Here is a 27,994-nt window from a genome sequence, read left to right on the forward strand (position 1 = left end):
AGTAACGTAATATACTATTGTGCTCACCTATGTTAATAATTAAGGCGAACAGTCCAAAAGGCTCAAACTTAAAATTCCTATAGTTATTCTTATGGAGAATAAGTAAACTGTGCTAGTGTGCTTGTTTATGAACACATTTCCATCACATTATTTGGAAAATGTATTTACGCCACACTACATTCTTTTGACGAACTTCCCACGCAAGGATTTAGTCCAGAAAACAGCTGTTTGCCACCAGCTTATTCAAATGGGGTTTCATTGCGTACTACTGTACTGCAATGAGTTTTGCCGGACACCAATCAGCTGATTATACTGTATTTAGGTGGCAGTGAGTGGTTATAAACAAAAACATAACATCTCTTAGAGGTTATGACTAGTGATTTTTAGTCCTTTAGTTGGTGGAAATATATAAGGATTTGTACGGATTTAGTAGTATGGCGTAAACTATTGTACGTAACTCGTCCAAAATGTGTGTACCGGACTCGTATGGTAATCCCGTACTCGACTTCGTCTCGCACGGGAACGACCACACTCGTCCGGTAAACACTTATTTTCAGGACTAGTAACGTAATATACTATTGTTTAATACTAAACTATAACCATTTCACTAAAGAGACACTTTGATTGACTTCCCTGTAGCAACAAACAAAAGTACTCATTAAACTAATGTTATTTAAATAGGGAACAAGGATGACATTTTAAGGAGATATTTAAATTAATTATGAAATTCCAATTATCCAATCATGCATATTGAAATTTGCTTAGTCTGCAGGTTTGCTGCGTAATGGGTATTCTATTGACTTTATTTTTCTAGTTGATTATCTTCTATGGACAGGTGTTCTTTAACCTTTTTAGATCATACAATCCACAGGTATTCTTCATTTATCATAAATAATCTAAATTTTATTAAAAGAAATTTTTAAAGTGAAATGTAGGATATACAGTAATGCTTTTAGTAATGCTTTTAGCAGGATATACAGCTCAAAACATGCTGTGTATAAAATAAAATAAATAATTTATAAAGGTTTATATAGGTATAAAAATAAGTTATTCATAGTCATGCAGGTTAAAATTAAATGCAAGGACAAGTCTTCACATTCGTTCTTGCCAAAGAACTAAGGTGGCAAAATTTTGAAGAAATACTCCACCTGGAAAAAAATGATTTTCTTAGAAACAAAATTAAACACAACGTTCTTAGTAGCTCCTGTTAAGTATTTTAGTCCTGGACCTGACTAGGGTTCTGTGTGCATATCGTGTATAGAGAATTTTGCTTTTGCATTTCAATATAGGTGTCTTAGGAAGTGTTTTCCACTCGGGTGTCAAGTTCGCACCTGGTACGTTTTCGAGCTATGACGTCATCAAGATGGCGGCTTTGCAATTTTTGAATGCGTATATGTCGCAAACCATTTAACGGATCAGGATGATCCTTTTTTTGTTTAAAAGATATTTTTACAAACTATCTTTTTTGTATTTACACTTTTGTTGTAAACTTTATATTTACACCACAATATTGAAAAACGTTGTTTTTATTATTATTATATTTATTGTTTTGCTTATAACTTCTTAACCGCTGATAAAATCAAATATCACCCGTTGCAAAAGTTGCAGATAATTCTATACCCTTACTCTACTCAGATAACCGAAGACTTTCTGGGGCAGATCAATTGAGATCTATTTCAACATCTTAGATTTGGCTCCTAGTTACTTAAAAAGAAGTTTCTGGGATGTTGTTGGTTCCCTGATGTTGAAGAGCTTATAACATTGACTGGCTGAAATACAGACAGCAGATTATTTGCATGAAGATGGAATTTCAAAGATAATAAAGAGATCCATTTAGTGCTTGATATTTATGGGAAGTATGTTATTAAAAAAAGTGAAGTGCAGTTTTGAGATGTATAAGAAACATTTTTTAAATATTTTTATTTACTACTTTTATTTTATTACTTTTATTCATATCATTGAATGAAAGTTACTTTTCAAACCAACTTAGTACCAAATTAAAATAGGATATTATTTTCAACTTCGCTATTAAAATACTTATGTATTAGAGACAGAGTAAATAAAATGGGTACTTATGATATTCTCCCTGGAAAATTTACAACCTAAAATTATAAATAGGGATGGACGGGTCCCGAAATTTCGGGAATTTTTCGGGAAAAAAATATTCCCGATTATCGGGACAGGATTACATTTTAATCGGGAATTTTTCGGGACGGGATTTGGTCCGATCGTCGGCGATTTTGCCGATGACGCCGCTATAGCGAGCGATAGGGCCGCGAACGCAGGAGACGATGTCATTTCGACGATCGCGCCGTGACCGCGGAGTCCTACCGACGATCACGCCATGACCGCGGAGTCTTACTGACGATCGCGCCGTGACCGCGGAGTCCTACCGACGATCGCGCCGTGACCGCGGAGTCCTGCTGACAATCGCGCCGTGACCGCGGAGTCCTACCGACGATCGCGCCGTGACCGCGGAGTCATGCCGATGATCATGCCGTGACCGCGAGTCATACCGGCGATCACCCCGTGACCGCGGAGTCATACCGACGATCGCGCCGTGACCGTGGAGTCTAACCAACAATCGCGCCGTGACCGTGAGTCATACCGACGATCGCGCCGTGACCGCGGAGTCCTATCGACGATCGCGCCGTGACCATGGAGTCCTACCGACGATCATGACGTGACCGTGGAGTCCTACCGACGATCGCGCCGTGACCGCGATTATTGGACCGACGATCGCAACGTGACCGCGAGTCATAACGAAGATCGCGCTGTGACCGCGATTATTGGACCGACGATCGCACGTGACCGCGGAGTCATGCCGACGATCATGCGGTGACCACGAGGCATACCGGCGATCACTCCGTGACCGCGGAGTCATACCGACGATCACGACGTGACCGTGGAGTCCTACCGACAATCGTGCCGTGACTACGGAGTCATGCCGACGATCGCGCCGTGACCATGAGTCATACTGACGATCATGCCGTGACCGCGAGTCATACCGACGATCATCCCGTGACCGCGAGTCATACCGACGATCACCCCGTGACCGCGGTCATTTTGACGATCGCACCGTGACCGCAAGTCACAATTTTCTATAGGTACCTGTATATTGTTACCCATTTTTTTGGTTTTTATAGATCAGTACCACAATCGGTAAAAATTGATTTTGTATGTCTTTTTTTGGTGACTGCAATACTCAAGACTTTCTTTTTATGTACAGAAAAATCCCGTCCTGTCCCGTCCCAAAAATCGGGAAGGAAATAAAAATCCCGTCCCGAACTAAAAATTCAATCCCGTCCATCCCTAATTATAAATATCTCCTTATTTTATGTTTTCTAAGTATATTAAATGTTTTTTATTGAACTTATTCTAATCACCTCTAAGGGGGCATCTTCTGGCAAGTCGGTGACATGAACTGCGTTTTCTATTTTAGACTTTCCGTAGTGAGCTCTTATTGTGTTGGGTCTGATCTGTCTGGCGATTTCCTATGAAAAATAAAACAGTAATATAAATATTATGAGATGGAAAACATATTCTGTACAGTGGCTTGTTTAGGTCTGTACAGCTAACAAACCCCACCAGCTTCAGTGGCCCAACACTTAAAATATAAAAGGGGAAGGCACTTTAAAAATGGACAAAACATATTGACTATATTGGTTTATTCGACCTGATAACAAATTATTTCTACTGTGACATAATTTAATGGCAACTTTGTTTTAACCTAACTCCAATAACCAACCGATGGTATGGATTGGATTTAACCGATTATAACGTTTCCTCAAATTGCTTGGTATTTGTTAAAAACACGTCATTCTTGCAAGCACAAGAAATTTTCAGCTATAAGAGTGACAAGTCTCCTGAATTGTGAGATATTTCATTGGGACAGATTTTGAACAAAAGTTAACATTTGCTGACTAGAATTAAATTGATGTTACAATATAGTTTGGTGCAAAAACACATTTTGGTAACAGAAAGTTGTTTTTACCAAAATTGAATCTTTCAAAAATTACTGTACCAAAATCAATAAGTTATTCAAAAGTAAGTATTGAATTGAAATTAGGCCTATTTACAATACTTTGTAAACAATTTTAAATAACTACCTAATTTGTATGTTCAAGCAATCTAAATATTTAACCCTCCGAGTGTTATGCGTCGTAAAAGCGACTCATAACACATCGGCCGTGGTGTTATGTGTTGCTTTTGCGACTCACAAACACAGTTTACGGCAAAGACTTTGGGACTGACTGAATCGGATTGAACTGGATCGAGTTAGGTATAGTTTTTTTTTGGCAGATTCTAAGCTTTCTCCCGATGTCAAGTCAAATCAAATCAAATATGCTTTATTCATAAAGTACAGTTTTGTACATTGAATGGCGCCAACTAAATCTATCTTAAATTAATAATTTACAAATTTGCATATCTTGGATCATTATCTACATTAATGATGTTTGTTTCTAGACGCTTTTCATTTTCGTGCCGATCATATTTGTAGCAGACAGATGACGTTTGTATTGTAAACAACTTGGTTTATTTACATCGGTGACTTGTGTGTTTTTGTACGTTTATCATCGTTTTTTTGTGTGGTAAAAATGGACAGTAAAGATATATGTAATTCACTAGAAGAAGATATAAGTGATGTTGAAGGACTGGTTGATGATCCGGAAGAAGTAGGTAGTGACATTGATGTGAATTATCCTTCAGGTTCTGAGCTATATTTGCTAGACTTTTCGTCAGGGAGTGGAGAGAAGTATGTGCCCAATTTTAACGATTTAGAGACGTCAGATATTGACGAAAATCTTGAAACAGAAAATGAACAACAAGACATTAATGCAGGTAGGCCTAGGCTAATACCGGTACAGCAAAACATAGAACCTTGGATAGGGTATATCCCCCCGAACCTCTGAAAGATGTCAGACCTCAGTTTCAAGTTAGGGCTATAGGACCCAAAGATTTACCCCCCAGAAATTCTTCCCCTATCAATTATTTGTACCTATTTTGCTGCCTTTTGGAATATCATTTTAGAGAAACAAATGCCTATGCTCAAAGAACATTAGATGAAAAGAGAGATAATTTGAGTCCACATTCTAGATTCAAAAGATGGTCCAATCTTTCCATTCAGGAAATGAAAAAGTTTTTTGCTATTCTAATCAATATGTTATAAAAAAAACTGTTATAAAAAAAAACTGTTATAAAAAAACATCAAATCATTTGAGACACTAGAAAAACAGAACTAATACCATTTTTTTCAAACACCATGGGGGTAAATAGGTTTTTACTCATAAGCAGCTTCTTGCATTTGACATCGGCCCGCGCTGTTGAGAGGGGTCAGCTTGGACATGACCATTGGTTAAAAGTAAGGTTGTTAGATCATCTGAATTCAAGTTTCAAAAAACACTTTGTACCAAATCAGGAACTCTTCATTGACGAAAGTGTAGTAGGAACAAAGAACCGATGCATATTTATTCAATATATGCCGAATAAGGAACACAAACAATACGGAATTAAAAAATTTGAACTTTGCGATAGTGCAACCAATTATGTTATGCACATAGAACTTTACAGTGGAACTGATTACCTTGCCGAAGCTAATCATGATGAAGAATTATTTACTGAGAGGGTAGTAAATAACTTGATTGAAAAATCTTCATTGTCTGACAAAGGATATCATGTCTTAACAGACAATTTTTATACAAAAATTCCATTGGTGGAAAACCTTCTTGAACGACAAACATTCATCACCATAAACCATAAACCATAAACCATAAACCATAAACCATGGAACCATAAACAAAAAATCTAAATTTTTATCAAAAAGAATTAAAAACTATAAATTAGGAGAAGGGGAAACAGTATACTTTAGAAAGGGAAATCTGTTATTGGTTGTTTACCATCAGAAACTGAGTAGGAAAATTGTGTATTTGATTTCTACAGCATACCATGCGGAAGATCAAATTATTACAAGTAAAAAGGGACTGAGAGGCATGAAACCGGTTTTGATTCACCATTACAACCAGTTTATGGGTGGTGTGGATGTAAGCGATAAATCTGTGTACTATATGTCTTGCAACCGCACCACTTCCAAGTACTGGAAGAAGCTGTTCTTCAATTTTATTGATATTGCGCTCGTAAATGCTTACATTCTGTACAAAGAGAACACATACAAACCTGTATCAAGAAGAGGTTTTCATATATCTATTGTAGAATCCTTCGTAGGCCAAGAAAACTGCGATGCCTTACCTGGACCAGTTCCTGGACCCCGCGGGGATTGCGGTGACCACCGACTTGAAAAACTGTCTCGAAGACAGGAAAGAAAGTGTATCGTTTGTGGTCACACCAAAACTAGAGGCAGGTCTGCATTTTGGTGCCCCGGTTGTAATGTGGGTGTTCTCAAAGAACGCTTCCACAAAATGCAGCACTTTTGGAGGCATAACAGGGGCAGAAAAAGGACCAAAGTGACCCTAGACCAGAGTAGCGGTGAAGACTCTGATTAGGCCCATGTGTTGTAATTCTTCTGTATATAATATTTATTTTTATAAGTGTTTAGTTTTTATTTACAAGTGTTGAAAACTATTGACAGCAACAACTTTGCAAGTTTTTTGTCTGACTTTTGTGACTTTTTGTAAATAATATTTTGGATATTTTGTAATTTCTTCAAGTTCAGCAAACAAATTCTTCAAGTTCGGCAAAGGATTTTGGCCCCATAATCAAGGTAAAAGCATGCTGTATTTTTTCTCATTTACTAGTAGGCTGATTTTGTACTAACTGTAAATTAAATTTCATACAACATGAAATACTCTGGTTGGTTTCATATATGTTTTTATGAAAGCTGTTGAGTCATTGGGCGATTTCGGTATTTTTTTTAATACGGAAAACATGTTTTTCACTCATAACTCATTTATTTGATAACTTACCTCACTATATGATTATATATTTGAAATCCTCATAAAATTTAGAACAAAGTGGCTATTTTCAAATAGTTAAAGGCCTATAATTTATAAAATTTTATTGAGCACGAACCTATTTTTTTTTCAATTTTTCCAGTAAAAAAAAATTTAACCCAACAAAATTTTTTGAAACAAATGTTTTTAGCCTATGTTTGATGTATAATATTGAAGCCCATGATTTTCCAAAAGAATTGGTATATAAAACAGTATTATTAACAGTGTTTTTAAGCTTCTCAGAACAAAACCTTGCAAACGCGCAATAAATAGGCAAACATTAAGGCCTATACTTTGGACACTTGGAGGGTTCTTGGTAAAATTAAACATTTCATACGTGTTAGGGCTCAATTTGAATATGTCTGTTTTTATTGCAAATTTGGCTTCAACTTTATATAAATATGGAAAGTCTCGATCTATTCATTGTAAAAGGTAAAAGCATGTGTAATGCTTGGATAATGGCATACTGACTGTAAATATATGTTTCCATAGAAACTATTTATTTAATTTGTTCATAGACACAGTAAATGAATGCAAGCTGAAATTTTTCCTCCAGTAAAAGTTATGTTGAGGAAGAATACAGATTCATTTGCTCCATTCCAGAGGGTACAAATTGGATGAGGTCTTTCAATGAAACATCAGTGAAAACTTGGCAGAATTCTTCCGTTCTTATTACTATTGCAACAAAAGAACTGGCAGAGAATCAATAAAGTAAGCAACCAAGTAGCAACTCCTGGGAAAATGCGAGGTTATAGAACTACAAGGAGACCTGATGTTGTATTGCTTCAGTATAACAAAACGGATCCACATAGTTGAAAGGATTGTTTAGAGTAAAGTGCCAAAGGATTTGCCAGGGGAAAATGTTTGAGAAAGATGATGAATCATGTTCATGTGGGATTTGTAGGAGAGGAGATGAATGCAACCATGGATGAGGGATTGAATTTCTAAAGAGAAACTTCAAGATGAAGAAACTGAAGAGTTCTGTAACAACTGAGAGCCGATTTAAAACAAGTCCTGAAGAAGATTAAGGAAGTAGCCTATGAGTTGTTAATTGTTAGTGTTAAGTATAGCATGTATCTAGTATTAAGTACCTTTTGTACCTAGTGTTAGTATTTTATGTATCTGGTAATAAATTATCCGTGCGCTTTCCTACTTCAGCGTATACGGGGCGTCCCCTGGGTGGCGGATAGGGGGAAGGTCAGTGGATCTGCTTGTCAGATCTCCCGGCTAGGTCCAATGGACCCGCTAACCAGAAGTAGGCCCCCAATTCATATTGGGGGTTGAGGTGATGGGCTGTTCACCATCCCTTGTAAAACAACCATGGTTACATATCACCTACAGAATATCTCGGACAGAATGTATCACATTGGACAACGACCTAAGATGCGTCTTAGGATAAGACTTGAGATTTGTATAAAATATCACAAGTGTAAAAACTAAACTAAATATAAAATTACTATTACATAACGATGAACCTTTAAAATGTTTGAGCCAGAAAATTATTTGTTAAGTCCACTGAAAGGAGAGTTTACTAAAATCACTCACCGGATCCGAAGGACCAACAAACTTGCGGAAGTCCACAGCAACATCACAGTTTGGTTTAGAACTGGTTATCTCCATGGCTATACAAGGCCCGGAACACAACTGCTTCACCATTGACTAAGACAAACAATACATAAAATTAATATGTTACAAAATATTTTTTACCATGCTGCAAAAAAAAGTAGTTCAATATGTCCGTTGTGGAACTAAAGCATCTCTTAAGTTCCCTAAAGGGAAAATAGTCCAGTCAATGAATGCTCAAAAGGGGGGTGTAGAGGACATGGAGAGGGGGAAATTTTTTTTCTGCGGGAATGTGGTCGAGGTAGTTAGAAGATAAAAATACCAAAAGTCCCCGCCCCTGGCCCTGCTGCTCCAGCGGGGGGAGGGGGGAATGACCCCATTTTTTAGTTTTTACTTCTACACTGAAAACCGTGCATCATACGTAAAAAATGTAAATTATAAAAAGAAAGATGATGAAGTTCTCTACATGAATGGTCATATTCATTTCTTCCGTATATGCATTGGTTTAAAAGATATTCTCAAAATAATAAAAAAATTCTTAAATAAATGGATTTTTCACGTGTTTTTTGTCAAATAAGTTTAAATAATCCATTAGCCTGTTGTTGTTTCACATTAATCAGGATAACAGGTTGTTGAACACTTACCTATATAATATAATATATCAATCGTATATATTGTGTTAAAAATAGTTTATATAAATTTAAATAAGTTATGTATATTTGTCATGGAAAAAAGTAATTTTGGCATAATTATTACACTAAAAATTAAAAAGATTATGTTTGTAGCTATATTTGTCCAGGCTTATTTATAACAATTACCGAAACCAAGATTTAATATTTATTATTCATGGTCTGGCTCACTTGGGACAAGAGGGTCCGACTTCTGTCCCAAAAACTGGCGCCATCTGGAACTGAAAACCACCATCTAGGACATCTCCATTATTCAATTCTTGTTGATTAGACTCAATATTGGCTATCGAAGTGAGAATTCGGTGTAGGCCTGTATATTCTTCATCTTCCTCATTCATCAGAATAGGCATTTCATGTAAAAAGTTCCCTTAGCAGTTCTGGCATAACGGAGAACAATTATTGGACATTTTCTTGTATGCACAAATTGCACATCTGGCACTGTTGTAATCTTTGGTACATTTGCAAAAAACTTGGTTAAGGGCCCTTGGGGGGGGGGGAGGTATATATTCTCTCCGAAATATTTTATTAGCTAACATAAATACTATTAGCTTGAAGATATTTTAGAGCTCAAATGTATATAAAAATACGTTATTGTGCTTTAAATTCCACATTTTTTCCGGGGGGGGGGGGGGTTGACCACCGGAGGCCAACGTTTTAATCATTGATATCGATGGTTGAACTCACAGAGGACAAAGGGAGAGCCATATTTTCCCGTGACAGCTTGTTGTCTGTAAATTATTACAATTTTATTAATTACTTGCAGACTACGTAATACAGCATCGTAACAGTTAACGGATTCATCTCCTACAACCCCAGATGCTATTGACATGATGTCTTGAGTTTCAGGGAAGAGTGGGTGATTTTCAAACATTGCTGTCAGTTTAGAAATATATGACATTTCATCATTTGTATAATTTAATCAAGGACAACTCTGTTTGGAAAACCAGCTACCCTCAGAAATGTGGGATTTGGAGCGCAAAAAAGGTAATCTATTCCCAGTTTTAACCAATGAACCACCTAACCCACGAGAAATGTTGGGCTTGTTTTTTTGAAAATATACTAAAGATTGTAGCAATGAAAGATGTACATGCAATGAAATGACCATTAAATGTTCCACTAAATAACTTCTTGATCAGCATTGTACGTGTTATTAAATTTATGGAAAGTAAATAAGAGAAACGTCTTATAACACTTAAAAATTTTAAGTGTTATAAGACGTTTCTCTTATTTACTTTCCATTAAATGTTCCTCGTTGGCCGTTATGACAGAACTGCTAAGGGGACCGTTTAAATAGAATGCCAATTCTGATACATGAGGATGATGAAGAATATACACTGCACTCTCACATTGATAGCAGATATTGAGTCAAATGAACAAGAATTGGATTATGGAGAGACCATGAACAATAGTATTAAGTCTTGGTTTCGGTAATTGATATAAATAAACCTGGACAAATATAGCTACAAACATAATCCTTTTAATTTTTAGTGTAATAATTATGCCAAAATTACTTTTTTCCATGACAAATATACATAACTTATTTAAATTTATATAAACTATTTTTAACCCTTTTGCTGCCGACGAGCGCAAATGCGCACGTGGGGTTTGTGCTAAAATGGCCGACGTGCGCAATAACGCTCGTTGGCTATCGGGCGAAAATTGCCGACGTGCGTTATAAAGCACGTCAATGTTTTCTAACTTACTGGCCTTATATGCTTTCCAAACCCCTCCAAATTCGACTCGGATTATTTGCAGACTATAACGAAGCTGTTTACAGACGATTTTATACGGTATGAGCCTATAACCAATGAAGTTACATAGTTTGAGTTTGCTCTTGGTCTGTGCGTTGCTGATTCCTTCTCTACTGTGTCTAGATCGTTTGTCATCTGTGTTTAGTTGAGTTTTGCGAATGGAAAGGTGTTTGTTATTGTTTATGTTTACTAGTGCTAGAAAAGTAATGTTGTGATGAAGGTAAGGGCATGAAAGTTTGTTTGTAATAACTTATGCATGCTCTACAAACTAAAATAATTACATTTATGCATGTGTTTGGTTAGTTTGAGTTTTAGTAAAAATGAGTAATAGACGAAATAGGTCGCCGGTGAGTGAAAATACAATAATAAACAACCTATTGGGTGACGGTGTGAATGTTGACGATGGTGATGTGAGCGATAGTTTTGTAGACAATATTTCTGAGTCGAGCTCAGAACCCAGTTCAGATTCTGAAAGTGAAGGATTAGGTCCAGAATTTGAGGACGATACGGACGAAGACCCTGATTACATGGTAAATTCAGACCCCTCTGACGACTCAGAAGATGAAATCCCCCAACCTAGACATAGGCCTAGGCCTACTCCCACTGCTAATGTCCACAGTACAGTCGACGAAGTTATTGACGATGTTGTAAACAACTTCACAATTCCAGAAGGTGATGTAATGGAAATGGAAGATGTACTTTATGCTAATCTAAATGACCCTGACGCTGATGAACATCTTGGATGGGATCCCCTTGATGAAGGTAACGATCCTGGTTTTGACCACACTTTTCCTTTTGACGAATTGCCTGGGCCAAAACATTGTCCCCCACATGATGCACCTCCAATATCGTACTTTAATTTATTTTTTACTGTAAATCTCATGAATTCTTTTGTGCTAAGGACCAACCAGTATGCCAGGGACTACATCACTGCACATATACATAACTTGACTCCAAATTCACGTGCCAGGGATTGGAAAAATGTCACCCTGCCGGAAATGAAGGCCTTCATTGCCACAATTTTGAATATGGGTCTTGTAAGAAAGCCAACTATTCAAAGCTATTGGTCGACAAAATCATCACTTCAAACACCTTGGTTTGGAAAAATGTTTAGTAGGAACAGGTTTGAGTGTATATTGAAATTTTTCCACATAGTCGACAATAGCACTTTGGCTAAACCAGGTGATCCAAATTATGACCCCTGTGCTAAATTTAATCCCCTATTGGATCATGAAAACAGGATTTTTAGGACTTATTACACCCCTCATCGTGAGATATCAATTGACGAAAGCCTGGTTGGCACTAAGAGTCATTCGCAAATTATGCAATACCTGCCCAACAAGCACCACCATCGTTGGGGCATCAAAATGTGGATGTTGTGTGACTCTGTCTCCAGGTATTGTTTGGCTTTTTTTTTGCTACAAAGGAAATAAGAACAAGAGAAAATCAACTGGCCTTGCATTCAAAGTTGTCACCAAGCTCTTAGAGATAGGTCAGTATTTGCGAAAAGGCTACCATCTCTTCCTTGACAATTTTTTTACGAGCATCCCTCTGGCGAACCACCTTTACGAAAACCAAACCTACATGACTGGCACAATTAGGAAAAATAGAAAAGGAATACCTCCACAGTTGAAAGAAAAATTTGCTGTTGGCCAGAAGACGTATTTGCGGAAGGAGAACACGCTTTTTTTGGGATATCGAGAAAAAGCTTCTCAAAAGAAACCAGTGCTTTTACTCTCTACAAAAGCATCTGCAAAGTCAGTGGAAGTAAGAAGAAGGAAAAGACATGAAGAAAACCCAAAAGTGAGGCCTGAAATTATAGATACTTACAATATGTATATGGGGGGGATTGATGGCTCAGACCAAATGCTCTACTGTTATTTAGATGAGCGCAGAACTGTCAAGTACTGTAAGAAGGTCGTGTTTAATATATTTGGCAGGATGATTCTCAACTCGTATATCATTTACAAGGAAAATTGTTCTGGTAAATTACTGTCAAGATTTAACTATACCAACTCCATAATTGAAGAGCTCTCTACTGATTGGCTAATGCTGAAGAACCAGCCACATGTTGCTGAGGTGGGCGGTGGCGGAGACGCTGGAGAAGCTTCTGGATTCGGCCTAGAATCTCTACCTGGAAGAATTTTAAGAAATTGTTCTGTGTGTAGCCTACTAAGTACAAGTGCAGGAGGGACCAGGAAGAGGAGCAGGACTGTTTGCAAGAGATGCAAGAAAGGGGTTCATCGTACATGTTTCGGTGAACATAAATGTCAATGATCGGAACTTTTTCATTTGTAAATATTGTAATTATTCTTTTAAATTTATTTGTAGGCTACATAAGTTTTTGTTACCATTATTTCAGCTCTCTAGCAATGTACATTATTGTGAATTGTAACAAAACATTTAGGCCACTTGTGTATATATGATCATGAACAAACTCTTAGTAAAGTGTTTTCACCTAAACGGGTAAACTTTTATTTGACGACATTTCGAAAAAACATCACAACTTCTACAATTTTCAAGGTAAGGGCATAAAAGTTTGTTTATGTAATAACCTATACATGCTCTACAAACTAAAATAATTACATTTATGCATGTGTTTGTTTTAGGTATAGTTTTTATACGCCAAACCTAAAAAATAAAATAAAAAAAAAATTTTGACCATATAAAATTTATGTCCAAAAAATTTTTTTTACTATAATAATTATTATATGTTTTTATGAAGACAGGTTGTTTATTAGAAACAAAACAAGGCCTTATTTATCAAATTCTGATAGAAAATAAAAAAAATACACAAGTTTTTGTGAAATACTGAATTTTCCTCAAATCAGGCCTGGCAGTCTTCGCATATTAGTCTTACCTTAGACCCGGCATTTTTCAAGTAACATATAAAAAACCGGTTGGCAGTAAAAGGGTTAACACAATATATACGATTGATATATTATATTATATATGTAAGTGTTCAAAAACCTGTTTTCTATCCTGATTAATGTGAAACAACAACAGGCTAATGGATTATTTTTTTTATTTATTTATTTTTTTTAACTTTATTTAATTTACAATCTGTTCAAGTTTGTGCGTGAAAAATCCATTTATTTAAGAATTTTTATATTATTTTGAGAATATCTTTTAAACCAATGCATATACGGAAGAAATGAATATGACCATTCTTGTAGAGAATTTCATCATCTTTCTTTTTATAGTTTACATTTTTTCCGTACGATGCACAGTTTTCAGTGTACAAGTAAAAACCTAAAATTGGGGTCTTTCCCCCCCCCCCCCGCTGAAGCAGCAGGGCCAGGGGCGGGTACTTTTGGTATTTTTATCTTCTAACTACCCCGAACACATTCCCGCAGAAAAAAAATTCCCCCCTCTCCATGTCCTCTACAATCCCTTTATTGACTGGACTAAAAATAATCAACTGAAGTGGAGGACATCAGCAGTACATTTTTATGACTATAAAACTTGAGCTGTGCGTTTGTGAAGCTAAAGGACACAGGTAAAAAAATAGGAAGGCTAAGTAATCAATTATTCAAACTATAATATGATAAAACTAGGACTAATCAGTGAAGACAGATTTTTAGAAGACGATTTCACAATCTATGTGGGACTGTATTTTTTGGAGATGATGGTGAGCATTCCCGCAATAGAAAACTTAATACTACAGCACTGGTTACATTTTGTTGTCCAGGCTGAAACTTCCCACGCTAGGGTGGACACTCCAGGTGCCTATCTAATGTTTCAATTGATTTGAATTTTGTCTTTAGATTCAGTTAACCTAGGTTTTCAATGGGTGTAGTTAAAAGAGGTTTCATTGTACTAAAATCAAATCTAATCTTATCTTATCTTACTAATATTATAAATGTGAAAGTTTGTGTGTTTGTTTGTTTTTTTGAAGTTCAATCACACATTAACTACTGGATGGATTGGGCTGAAATTTGGCATGATGATAGCCTCTAAGGCCAGCTTTGAAAATGGCCTTAGAGCCAAAACTATAGTCAGTAAATATTTTAATAAATAATTTTACTTGGGTACTAAGTTTATTAATATTTAATCTTAATTTATATATATACATGTCCGTTAGCGCAATAACTTGAGCAAAAATGATCCGATTTTGATGAAATTTGGTACAAACATGTAAACCTACGTTTATTCGAACGAGTTCACGAACCAGCATAATCGGACCATGGGAACGGGGGTTTATGGGGTGTTTTATGGGGTAAAAAATTTCAATTTCCTTTTAAACCGTTTTGTAGAGCTTATTTGTTGAATGTTATTTAAATTGTGAATAAATATGTCTTATTTATGGAAATATTTTTGTAAAAATGTAATCAGACAAGCTGAAATTCGCTTAGTCTGCAGGTTTGCTGCGGCAGGGGTATTTATAATTTATTTTTCTATATTGTTTAGGTGAAGTGGTAGAACATTATGGCTATGGTGGATGTGTATAGAATATTGTAATTTTAAAGAAGCAAATTTTATCAATTTGTGTCCTCAAAGCTTGAGTATAACTGCAATAAGCATTTTATACTTATATGCCAACCCCGTACAAAGGACGGGTACTCTGCTAGTAAAAGAATAAAACAAAATATTACTGCCTAAGAAAATTCTATGAATTAGTAAATTTACTGTTACCATATATTCTGGCACAACTCCTTTGTATACTTCCAAAAACTCGGCTGCGTTGATTTCATCCAAGTAAAACATGTTCATTCCAGTGATGTTGAAACCATTTTTTTCTATCATGCATACTATATTTCCAACTAGACCTAAAAAATTATACATTAGAATTTTATTTGAAATTAGAAATTTTAAATACTTAATTTGTCAAAATTACGTTTTTGAGACAAAATATTTCAATAGAAATTCATAAAGAGCCTGTTCTAATATTTTCCAAGATGCAACAACGAAATATAAACATAAAATTATTGAAGCTTTGAAAGATAAGTCATATTTTTTAATTATTTTACATTGGAACACCACCAAAAATAATTTCTCAAACATGTTGACCATTCTGATGCATAAGAACAACAAATCTCAAACAATTGTTTAAAAATCAATTCTACAAAAGTGTAACATATACCTTGAAACATAACCTTGAAACTGTACTACAGAGGGACGAAATAATCAACTAAACAAACACAATAGTTATGGTGATATGATAGATATATTATTTTTAAATTGACAAGTAAAAATATAAAATTATTTTTAAAAAAACCTGTCCCTCACCTTCTTGAATTGCATGAGGCTTGATAATACAACAAGTAGAGTTCTCAAGTCTTGCTATAGGCTTCATTGGTAAACTAGCGTTATTTCTTGATCCGAAAAAAAGTTCTGATTCCTGCATAGAAATATTGAAAATATTTAATCATGCCTTAACTGAAATCAACTAACATCTTAGAATGACTTCCAACCGAGAAAACCCTTTGGTCCCTTCTTGGTTGAAAGACGTGGAAACTTAAGTTTAAAACATACAGGCATTGGACGATTACTCAGCTTTACAATAAATTTAACTGCTAGAATTTAAGGTCACTGGAACTTTAAACTATGTATAAATTTCTTGATGAAATATAATCATACAGCTCTAATGTAATGTGCGATCGAAGTTTAAGGATTAGGATAAAATGGGTTTACCACAGCTTAAAGAGTGTAATTTTTCAAAAAGAGTTTTGAAATCAAAATTAAATTTTGATAGTCGTTTGATGTATAATATTGAACATTTTTAAAATTTTATACTTGACCTTCTGTGGATGTTGGAATAGGTACTGCAAATACTGAAATCAAAGTGCCAAACGAAGAGGTGGGCCTACTTTTGCAAACAGCAAAACTATTTGGAACAAAGCTTGAAGCTATTTCAATATTATTAAAACAGTTCACGGGTAATGTTTGAACCTTTTCGACATGCTGCGATGATTTAGCTGAGTGGATGACATTCCTGATGGCGTCAGTCCCCAGACTCGCTCGGATACTTCCCGGACGTTCTGTCTTGGCCACCGTCGGATCCATAGGCCCGACCATGGCCTCCCATCGGCCAACTGCATCCTCGGCCAACAGGTCCATCGCCACGACAGGGCCCACAGTCATATGCTCCACCAGTGATCTGCACCCAGTAAACTTGGCTTACCAGGTAGGTATTTATCATTGACGTACAATGCCAGTCTACATTTTGGTGGGTGAAAAGTAAATTTTGGGAATATAAATTGACAATTTAAGGTAGGTTAGAGTAAATATAAAATTGATATTTCATGCAGAAATTCAAATTTTAAGTACCGGTAGTTGGGAAATTAAAAAAGAACACACTTGAATGCCTGAATGGTCATGGAGACAAGTGGACAGAAAATTCAATTTCTATATGTGAGATAGAATTCCTTTACTGACAAAACTCATGTTGGTGAAATTGACTATGGAGGCCAGGCAAAGTGAACATGCTTGTCAAGGAAATGCTCCTTGTGCCCTCTTCTGAAATAAAAATACAGATATTGCATCACAGCTAGGTTGGTTCAATTCCCCTGGCTACACAGAAAAACCCGTAAAAGAAGAAGCCTTACAATAGTTAACATTTGGGGACATTTAAGTAACAATATAGTCAAGTCAAACTTAATAAAAATGTATTCACAAAAAAAAAATTTAAATGTCAAGCTTTGATTTGCATATGTGCGTCGCTGGTCCATATTGAATGAAAAATGTTGTACCATTGCGGTAGCGAACGTGTCAATTCATGTGCAGCCAGGACATCAAACATGTTAAATAGCTACTTCTCTATAGGGAAATTCACTAAAAGGAACATGTAGGGCCAGGGAAGGTAGAAATATAAATACAAAGTCTGTCACAACCTTAAAGAGGATGTAAATAAATACTTTTACCCAAACAGACCTCAGGATTAATCTGAATTTACCAAATTTGTTTGGATCCAGTAGTACAATTCCCTAATCCAATATGACGCTACAACGAAAAACAGGAAAGATGACAAACCCAAGCTCCTACAGTCCCTAACCTAGTCTCAAATAAAGATGTTTTTTTCTAGATTAGCTTTTACAACCCGTCATTACACACCTGCAAACGCATGGGAATGAGTTAAATATTTAGCAACCTTTAGCCTAAAAACATTAACACTACACTATATACATGATGGGGCAGGGAAGTATCCCTAATTTTGAAGATACATTAAAAGACAACCAAAAATGTTAGAACCAAACTTTATATTGGGATTCAAAGGTTACACCTCGGAGTTTATTTTATTATAACTTTACTTGGTTTTAAACAGTACGGTATATCCTGCAAGTGCTGTCCCTCATTGTCAATGCGCTGCTGAAATCTGGTTCTGGAGTTCATCATAACTCTGTGAAGCATTTGTTGTGGAATGTGGCCAACTTAAAGGTGAATTACATCCTTCAAGGCATCTCGGATTCTCTCGTGAACTGCCCTAAGCTTAACTTCACTCTAATAGAGCATGTTCCTCTAACCGCTCCAGCAATATGGAAGGGTGTCTCGTCACTAAACAAAACCCGAACATTATGAGGCAGGCCTGCAATTAAGATTTCACATGCTTGCATTTGTTGTTGCCAGTTCCGATGTGTGATTTCATGAGCAACTACCATTTTGTATAGATGGAGGTGTTGGTCATCATGGAGTGTACATGTACGATAAGGCACAGCCAGTGCGGATGCATGCTTACAAGCACAACGTTAAGGAGACTGCAAAATTGATCTTCTGACAAGGTCAATGTTTTTAGGAGTTTGGACGGTTCTTTGAGCACCAAATATCCTCTGCAATACACCACCAAATACACGGGAGGTGCTTAACCCACATCAAAATGTAACAGCTTTGCGGCAGGCCATCCGATAAGAAGATTGCAGCACACACTGCACAGCAACAATAGACTCATTTTGAAAAAAATATGTCTCGTCTGCAAAAGCACATTGCTCACTCTACCTAGCCATGTCTACTACTAACAGTGCTATTATAGGAAAATCCCAAAGAAACAGTGTCATTTGTGACTAACCCCATTCCTCTAGCAAACACCCACTACTCACAGTGGCACCTTAAAAGTAGGTATACTTCCCTGTCCCATCATGTACAATAAATTTGAACTAAAATTACTGTGATGCCAAACTACGATGTGGACATACCATGGATCAGTGTTAAGAGTGGAAATGAATTAAGCAAGAGTGTAGTATTAATGATATGAAAGCTTTGTTACTGATTAAGACGATCTTATTCTTTAGTCAAATAGTTTTAGTGAAACTTATTCAGTTTCAACAGTTTTTAAATGGTTTCAAATCAGCAACCTTAAGACTATGCTCTCCAACTATTAAGCTAACCAGCGTTTCAATCGGCTACCAAATCCATATGACAAAGATGTTTTACTTACGGAAAATGTTGTTTTCCTTGGTCATCGCTGTAAAATTTGGTCGCCAACTCTTTGTTGATTTTTGTCATTTTTAGATTACTAATTTGGAATCCATTTGTATAAATTGTACACAGAATTTCTCCCAAGAATGAAATACCATCTGGTTTTATCAAACCAAATGTTCTGAAACAAGCAATCATATTTTGTACTAGGAAATTATTGGCAATTAAATTACCACCAACAAAACTAAGAGAATTGCCAGGTCCCAGCGTCAAATTTTAAATGGAATACAATTCACTAACAGAAAAGAGTAATGATTTGATTTAATTTTGAGTTGACTAATAAAATGCTAGATAAGTACGGTACCGGTACTGCTAGCCTATGTAGATTTTATGCACCAAGGTAGATGAAAGTACAGTATGTTATGGGTTTTTAGAGCACCTTATGTCAAAATGTGTGATAATAAAATAACTCACATTATGATTAACTGTAAAAAGAAGAAACAGAAGTTACTACTGAATGGTGTTATGAATCACAATCAAAAGATTTGTAACTTCTAGCTGCCTAATGGTATAAACTGGTCAACAAGAAAAACATAAACAAAGAAATTTATAATACAGGAGGCATTATCATCCTAAAAAAATATAAGTAGGCCTAGACATTTTAATCAAGAAAAGTGTGATATTAGTTCTATATCACTTCTCGTGAAGGTTACATACATTTTAGACAACACAGAACGTGTTTGTTGCCTATTATTGGGTACAAATATCTTAAAAGCCCTTACAATTAATAATTAATTAATTAACTCTTAATTAATTAATTAGTAATTTATGTTTCTAAATTACTAGTACCCGGTAGTATTTGAAAAAACATAATTTGGCCTTGTCACTATTTCAAGACCTTATTCCAGTTCATCATCCAGCAACCTGCATTAGAATGCGGAAATCAGATGATCTTCTAGCCAGGTTGCTACTTTGATGACGTACAGTAGAACCCTGGTTAACCAAAATAAAGAGGGGAGAGCTGTTCAGCTGTCAGATAACCAGTCATATGCTAAAATAGCTTAAACGTATTACCACAGTGTGTGGGAAAAATGAATTTAAAATAACTGTTCAAACAGGGAGGAACAAAGTTAGTGTTATAAGATTTCATGTGTTAACTACACCCTCACAGGTAGGTAGTAACAGACAAAATAAGATTTTTTCAAAATTTTTGTATTTGCTTACATAACAGTACTATTAAGTGCTCTACAAATTGTTTTTCTACAATCCATTGCCGTATTAAGATTCCTCATTACATTTCCAACAGAAATAGTACACATTCATTAGGATAAAACATATTTAAGTTCTTACTCTGAAAATTAAATTTAAATCGGTGACTTAAAAAAAAAATCAATAACTTTTACTCTATATTTTCTGTGCTGAACTGGACTGTAGAGAATATCAAATATCATTAAAAACTTCTCTAAATAATAACCTTTCAAATGATGTATAAAAAAATACTTTTTCTTTGACCTTTCATTCTAAAATTCAAGATTTTCTGTTGAAAAACATGTGAACAAAGTAACTTGCATCAACACGAAAGCTAATAATACATTTATATTATGAAAAGGTCCAGAATAATATTATAAACATTTAAAATAAAAAAGTTTGAAATTATTTATTTTATTTTATTTAGCCTATTTTATTTTATTTATTTATTACTTGGTACAGCACATATACAATGAATTTATAATACAAAAACTGCATAAGCCTTAAAAAAAGGCTTGTCCGCGGCGTTTCTTATAATTTTAATTGCCTTTTCCATCTTTTCTTGATCTTGAGTCAGTGTGAACTATTAACTGTACAAAAACTTTAGAAAAATAAATTAAATTCAAAAATAAGAACAGGTGTAAATGCAAAAAATTTTCTTAAAATTATTTAACATGAGTATATACTTTCAGATTACAAACATTCAACAAACAAATATATACCTGAACACACTTACAATATCTAAAAATCTAATGTATGCATTCGTTCTACAAATCTTCAGATGCATTTGTTTTTGTTTTGAAATAAACCTCAACTTGGCAACAATGGAATACAGCATATGGTTCCTTTATCAGCTGATGGAAAGTTTCACTTTAATTGCCATGCGCTCAACTCCATTTAATATATAGAGGTGGCTATGGTTCGGCGCAACGCCTTGCTGTTTACCTATGTTATGTATTGTACTAATGTATTAATTCATGGAACCGTTTAGGTTAACCCGGGGTTCTACAGTACCACTAATTTAAGATAAGATTGACACTTTATGACTTAAGTTAATCAAGCAAAAAAAAAACCTCAAAATATTTAGTTTGTTAATTCTAAAATTTTCTTTACCCCTAAATGTGAAACTTTGAAGCGATTAAACCCAAAATATTATACCCTCACCTCTGCATGGATCTTTCCAGTTTTTTCCTCGTGATAGAATCTGCATAATCCACTATTTTTATCTGCCTACTAAAAATCTTGATTGTGTTTCCTACAAAAATGTCTTTTCTTGAAAGTTCGTTGCATTGTGTGCGTTTAAGAAAAAGCTTGTGGTTTTTAATGTCAAACTGAAACAAATAAATACTGTACTGTAGTTTTGCTGGTTTGGGATTTTACATTTGATAAAAAACCTATAAACTATAATCTATAGCCTAAGCATAAAACTAAGCTTATCTAATCAAGTCTAAAATAAGTTAAATTCACGTTGAATATTTAATAAGTTAAGGAAATAGGCCTAATCATAAAAACTTACCAGTTCAACTGTACAATCGCTTGGGAAGAAGGAAAACAAAAACTTCCTGATAATGGAAGCTTCTGAGTCAAACCACTCAGTGATAAACGATAACTTGTCAACCTTACTAATTTCACTCTGAAAATAAACACAATAAGTTAGGTCCAGCCTACTTAGACAAATTCCCCAGGAGCAGTTCTGTAAAGCCTATGATACATCGGATGAATAACGATATATCGAAATATAAGTAGAGCCTACGATATACAGACTGAATATCGGAAAAAGTAATGTCAATTTTCATCTGGTTCGATAATATATAATATCGTACGGTAATGATTTTATTTGTACCATATGATATAAATAATAGCTTATTCCCTATATATGGGAAATTCGCTAAAAACAACAACAATAATATTGGTGAATCTTTTTGTTTATTTTTCCCTTGTTTTCACTTATTTAATAGCTTGTAGTAAAAATGGAAGAAATTTGTAAATTTTAGATATTTGTGCTAACCATATCAACACTAAGTTACTGTAAGTTTATTGGAAATTGCATTGATTTTCGGAAAAATGTTTGATTCCAAAACCAGCTAAATGTGAAATATGTGGAGACAAGAAGAAGACCAGAATAAAAGGTGAAAACCAGGTGCACACGGTAATATTTAGAGGTGCCAAAAATCCTTAAAATCAAACAAGCATCAGAATAAATTTAACATTAGTTTGGTTTATATTTCTTAATAAGTTTATCCTTAATTTACGTTTTAGGCCTACTTATGGTTATTGTTTTATTTTTATTTTAATTACCAGTACCTGCCTAAGTTAAAATATTGTATTTTTGTGTTTAAAACATAAGTTTAGCCTAGTCATAAATATTAATGAAAAACGTAAACAAAACAATTTAAAATCCTTAAAATCAAACAAGCATCAGAATAAATTTAACGTTAGTTTAGTTTATATTTCTTAATAAGTTTATCCTTAATCTACGTTTTAGGCCTACTTAAGGTTATTGTTTTTTTTTAAATTTTAATATACCGGTACCTGCCTAAGTTAACATATTGTATTTTTGTTTTTAAAACATAAGTTTAGCCTAGTCATTAATAGCCTATTAATGAAAAACGTAAACAAAACAATTTAAAATCAATGTTTAAAACAGAAAAAAATTATATGGGCCTAATTGATATATTGAACCGAACAAATTTCCATACTTGGGAATAACGAATAGAAATTCTATCGAATAGCACTATTCATTAGTTTTTTTGGCTAACTTCTATTTTATTCGTTTGTTTTTAAATTAACTAACTAATAACTTCTAACTAGTTAGAATTTTCAACTAACTTTCCCAATTATGTGGAAGCATCTCAAATACTGGTTATTTATTTCACGTGATCAGTGAGGGTTGCGTGCGGCCGTGAGAGGTCAGTGCCCTTGTAGACAAACAACGCGGGGGGTGGGGAAAGAGAAAGTCAAAGTCCAGTTGCTTTGGAATGCAGTGGGCCTGTGGAAGGGTAGTGACGGCCATTATCAACACCCCAAGCACTGATGGGTGGGAAGGGGAAATGTTTTTGGTGATTGATATATCATCTCAAGTGTCAAAACATTGTCATTAGTTGATGTTCATTATCTGACAAGTTTTATGTCATTTGTTTATGTTGTAGTAATGTAAAATGTGACAATGTTTGATTAAAACACAAGTACCAAGGGACCGATCTTGCTCGAGGTGTTTGATTTGTTCAAGAGGTAAAAAATAGAGCTTATAAGCCTACAAATATTTTTGTCTTACTACGATTAATTAAGTAGTAAAGTCAGTTACTACGTTAGGGTAAAGTCAGTGGACGTTTTTGTTAGACATCCACTTATCCTCAATTTAGTCTACAAAACTTTTTAATTTGGACGATCAATCTATAAAATGTCCACAATAAGCTTCAATCAATATAAAACTCATGATACATAACATCTGTTATCTGACGACCGTTATTGCATTAAGTCACTGGGATTGTGGAACGTTGCAACTATAATTACGGGATGGTGTAATAACGCATCAATTTGTGCGGTGCATCGTCGAAAAATACAAATCTCCTTGGCCTTTCCTTTAGATTTTTCGTTCAATGTCAGTGTATATTGTTTTGCAGTAAAACACTTAATGTTTTTGAACAGTCGTAATTATCCCTTTGGTTAGTAAGACATCATACAATGCAAATGTATTATACAAGCACTTTTCAATAGCATTAAAATTGGAGGAAATCGTAGGAGCCATTTTTTAAATCATATCTTGCGCAATCGTTACTCATATTATAGTATATATTAGTAACCAAGATGTGACATTAAAAAATACTTTAAAACAACTGCCCAACGAACAACTAATTTCTACTAAAACTAACTTTATTTTCTATCAGTTAGTTTTTCAACTAACTAATAACTTCTAACAGTTACTTTTTAAACTAACTAACTTATAACTTCTATCAGTTACTTTTTACGGGACTAACTTATAACTTCTAACTAGTTAGAATTTTTGACAAACTTTCCCAACTATGCAAATTTCAATATAAATCGTCAAATAACTTATTAATCTGATAATATATCGTAGGCTCTATACAGAACTGCAGTCAATTCTGTTATCAATGCTAACCTCCTATTTAAAGCCTAAGTTTATGAAATATAATGCTATAGCCAATTACCGGCTGCACCCCAAAGGTCAATACAATAGACTAGGGTGGTCTGCCGTTACACTTTAGACACATAAATGAGCGAAGCATTATTTAAAGATTGTCAATGGCTAAAGCAGCTAACAACCTACAATATGTTCCCTTTCAACAGATTCACCGTTTGTTTGCCTGATATTATTTAAGTTCTAAAGAATGACAAATTTATCTGATAGTTCATTTATTTAGTTAAGAATAATAATAAGAATTGATAAAAGGTTATTAGACATGTGTATTTGACATTTCGTTTAAACGGTCAAGAGCTTCTTTCTTCTTTGCCCAAGATCCGTGTCTGTTAATTGACATCAATCTGTCTAGTGAAATTGGTGGATCCAGAAGCAGGCCTCCAAATGTCTTAACTCTTGATAGGCCTACGTAGGACAAACCTAAGCCATATTCTGAAGATCCAATGTCCACAACAGCTTGGTCCACAGTTATACCTTGTGCTTTATGTATTGTCAATGCATACGCTACTTGGAGTGGAAATTGTTTCCTTACACAAGATACGTTGGTTTTTTTGAAACTTGCGCTTTGGATAACAATAGGTATTTCGCCTTCATTTAAAGTGGGTCCATTATATTTATCAAATTTCACCATAATACATAACAGAATTTCTGACATCGGAATGCCGTTTTCTACTATATGCGGTAGAATTTATATTTGTTCTACAATCGTCAGGTCAGTTAATTCGTTCGGGACACTTGACACATCCTTATTATTTAACGCCGTGAATTTAGTTGCATTTGAACCACAAGCTGTTAGTTGTTGGCGATGACAGTTAGTGCAAGTGTAAAATGTTAGTGCATCTAATTCATGTTGGAATTGATTAGCTAACTGCCTATCATTATCAGCTTCTTCCGCCACTGCTTCATCTGGTTCTTCTTGTTCACGACGCCACTCTCTTACAATAACTTATTTGCATTATTGGTGCGACGACCAATATTACGACGTGGCCTTTGAGGCATGCTCAAAACAAATATAGCAAAACTGTTACTTCCATTGATAAACTGTTACATTTAACTTCAACTTTAACCTAGGATGAAAGTAAACATTGAAATGTAAACAAAACAGTTACAAACAATTAACATATGTTTATCTTATTTAAATAAGACGAGATAAACCCATATGTCATAAACCCAAAATAATTTTTCTTTCAACTTACATTAACCCTCCGAGTGTCCCTTGTTTTGGCCTTAATGTCTGCCTATTTTTTTCTCATTTGGAAGGTTTTATTAAAACGGATCTGAGAAGCTTCAAAACAATGTTAATTATACTGTTCTATATACCATTTTGTTTGGAAAATCATGGGCTTCAATATTATACATAGAACATAAGGAACATTTGTTTCAAAAAAATTTTTTAGGTAAAAAAAATTTTGGAAAATTAAAAAAAAAATAAGTTTGCGCTCAATGAAATTGTATATATTATAGGCCTATAAATATTTGAAAATAGCCACTTTGTTCTAAATTTTATGAGGATTACAAATATATAATAATATAAGGGAGTAGATTTGCAAATAAATAAGTTATGGGCAAAAAACAGATTTCAGTACGTAGCGTTTAAAGCTAAGAATGCATAGCCTAACCATAGCTAGGAAAATCACTTAAATCTTCTTATAATGCACCACGTATATCACTACTTTTCATTTTTAACACTAAAACAATGATAAATGTAATAAAACACATCAGTCATCGGTCCGAGGATAACCAAGCTGTTTACAAATACGCACGTCAGCTGTCTGCTATAATATTTTCGGAACTAAAATGAATAGCGCTTAGAGACAGACCTCCGGAGAAAGCTCTGAATCTGTAAAATAAAACGATACCTAACTCGATCCAGTTCAATCCGATTTTGTCAGTCATAGAGCCTTCGCCGTAAACAGTGTTTGTGAGTCGCTGCAGCGACAAATAACACTCGGAGGGTTAAAATAACAAGCGAAATTGCATGACCCGTAAAATAAAATCCAGAAGGAAATTTGCAAATATTTTTTTACCAAAACATTGTGCTCAGTATTATTTAAGTTAGCTGTTGGCCAAATTTCATATCAATTGGTCAAGCCATTACATTCTGATGCTCTTACAAAGAAGTTACAAAGTGAGGGAAAGTGAGCTTCGCTCGCTCCGCTCAATAATTTACATTAACTACTAAACCATAATTTTTACAGAAATGGGATTTGTACGATTTTGTTCAGAATATAAAGGACTATAACATACTTAATTTCTATCAAAATCGTTCGGGCCATTTTTGGGAAAATCCTATTTTCCCGTTATTTAATGGGGTTTTATGGGAAAATTCCCATTAAAAATCTAATTTAAAAAAATAACTATCAAAAATTGTAAGGACCATAACATAGCCTACTAGGCCTATGTTAAATCAAAACCGGATTTTTTTTAATTCCTATTTTTTGTTATTTTATGGGGTTTTTATGGGAAAGTAACATAGGCCTAATTTACAATAAATTTTGAACCGTAATTTTTACAGAAATGGGATTTGTGCCATTTTTTCAGAATTTAAAGGGCTACAACATAGGCTACTAAATTTTTATCAAAATCGTTCAGGTCATTTTTGAGTAAATCCGATTTTTCCGGTTTTTATGAGAAAATTCCCATTAAAAATCAAAATTTAAAAAAAATGAAAAAAACGCCTGGAGATAGCCTACCATGGATTAGAACCTATATAGGCCTACTAGGCATACCAAATTTAATCTAAATCGGACCACAGGCACAGGTGTAGGGCCTAGTCCATCGATATATAACTCCCTAGCTCTGTACACGTCCAGATACACAGACATCACTCCGAAAACCACTTTTTTGGGTCTAGGGGGACCCAAAACGGATACACTCAAAACTCAAACTCGAAAATTTTGACGAAAACAATACTTTCTCCATATAGCCTAGGCCCTACTATGGTATAGGGGGAGGAAGTAAAAAGGAAGACTGACTTAAATTATAAGTGTTGGCTACAACCGTGGAAATGGAAGAAACCCATTTCGCTTTTAGCAAGAAACCAAAACCAAAGGGATAAAGTAGTCTTGGTTATCAGAGTCACTGTGGAGAAGTAGCTTAGGCATAAGTTTTTACAACACATTTGGCCTTTTGACTATAACGTAATACTACACAGCGAGCTCTGTTACTTACCATAGTTTAAATAATAGATTTTAAAACTCTACTACAAATAAAAAGCTTGTATAAGTTAGTTGTTATCAAAGCCAAAATATTTAGTTAGTCAACAAAACAACAAAACTCTAAAAC

General features: G+C 34.8%; 1 protein-coding gene across 1 annotated transcript; it reads right to left on the reverse strand.

Annotated features, from left to right (window-relative positions):
- Positions 1 to 4: 4 nt before the first annotated feature.
- Positions 5 to 27,986, reverse strand: LOC128989796 (nucleoside diphosphate kinase 7). Its single transcript, XM_054411848.1, has 10 exons — positions 27,881 to 27,986; positions 22,067 to 22,183; positions 21,715 to 21,881; positions 19,322 to 19,483; positions 16,843 to 17,050; positions 16,180 to 16,291; positions 15,586 to 15,719; positions 8,493 to 8,606; positions 3,387 to 3,494; positions 5 to 1,148 (listed from the first exon to the last, which is right to left on the reverse strand). The coding sequence occupies exons 1-10, from the start codon at positions 27,881 to 27,883 to the stop codon at positions 1,116 to 1,118; spliced, it is 1,158 nt and encodes a 385-aa protein (XP_054267823.1). The 5' UTR covers positions 27,884 to 27,986; the 3' UTR covers positions 5 to 1,115.
- Between the last annotated feature and the right edge of the window lie 8 nt (positions 27,987 to 27,994).

The sequence above is a fragment of the Macrosteles quadrilineatus genome, unplaced genomic scaffold (genome assembly GCF_028750875.1).
Source record: "Macrosteles quadrilineatus isolate MER2022 unplaced genomic scaffold, UCM_ALF_1.0 Scaffold_3__2_contigs__length_128488019, whole genome shotgun sequence".
Lineage (NCBI taxonomy): Eukaryota > Metazoa > Arthropoda > Insecta > Hemiptera > Cicadellidae > Macrosteles > Macrosteles quadrilineatus.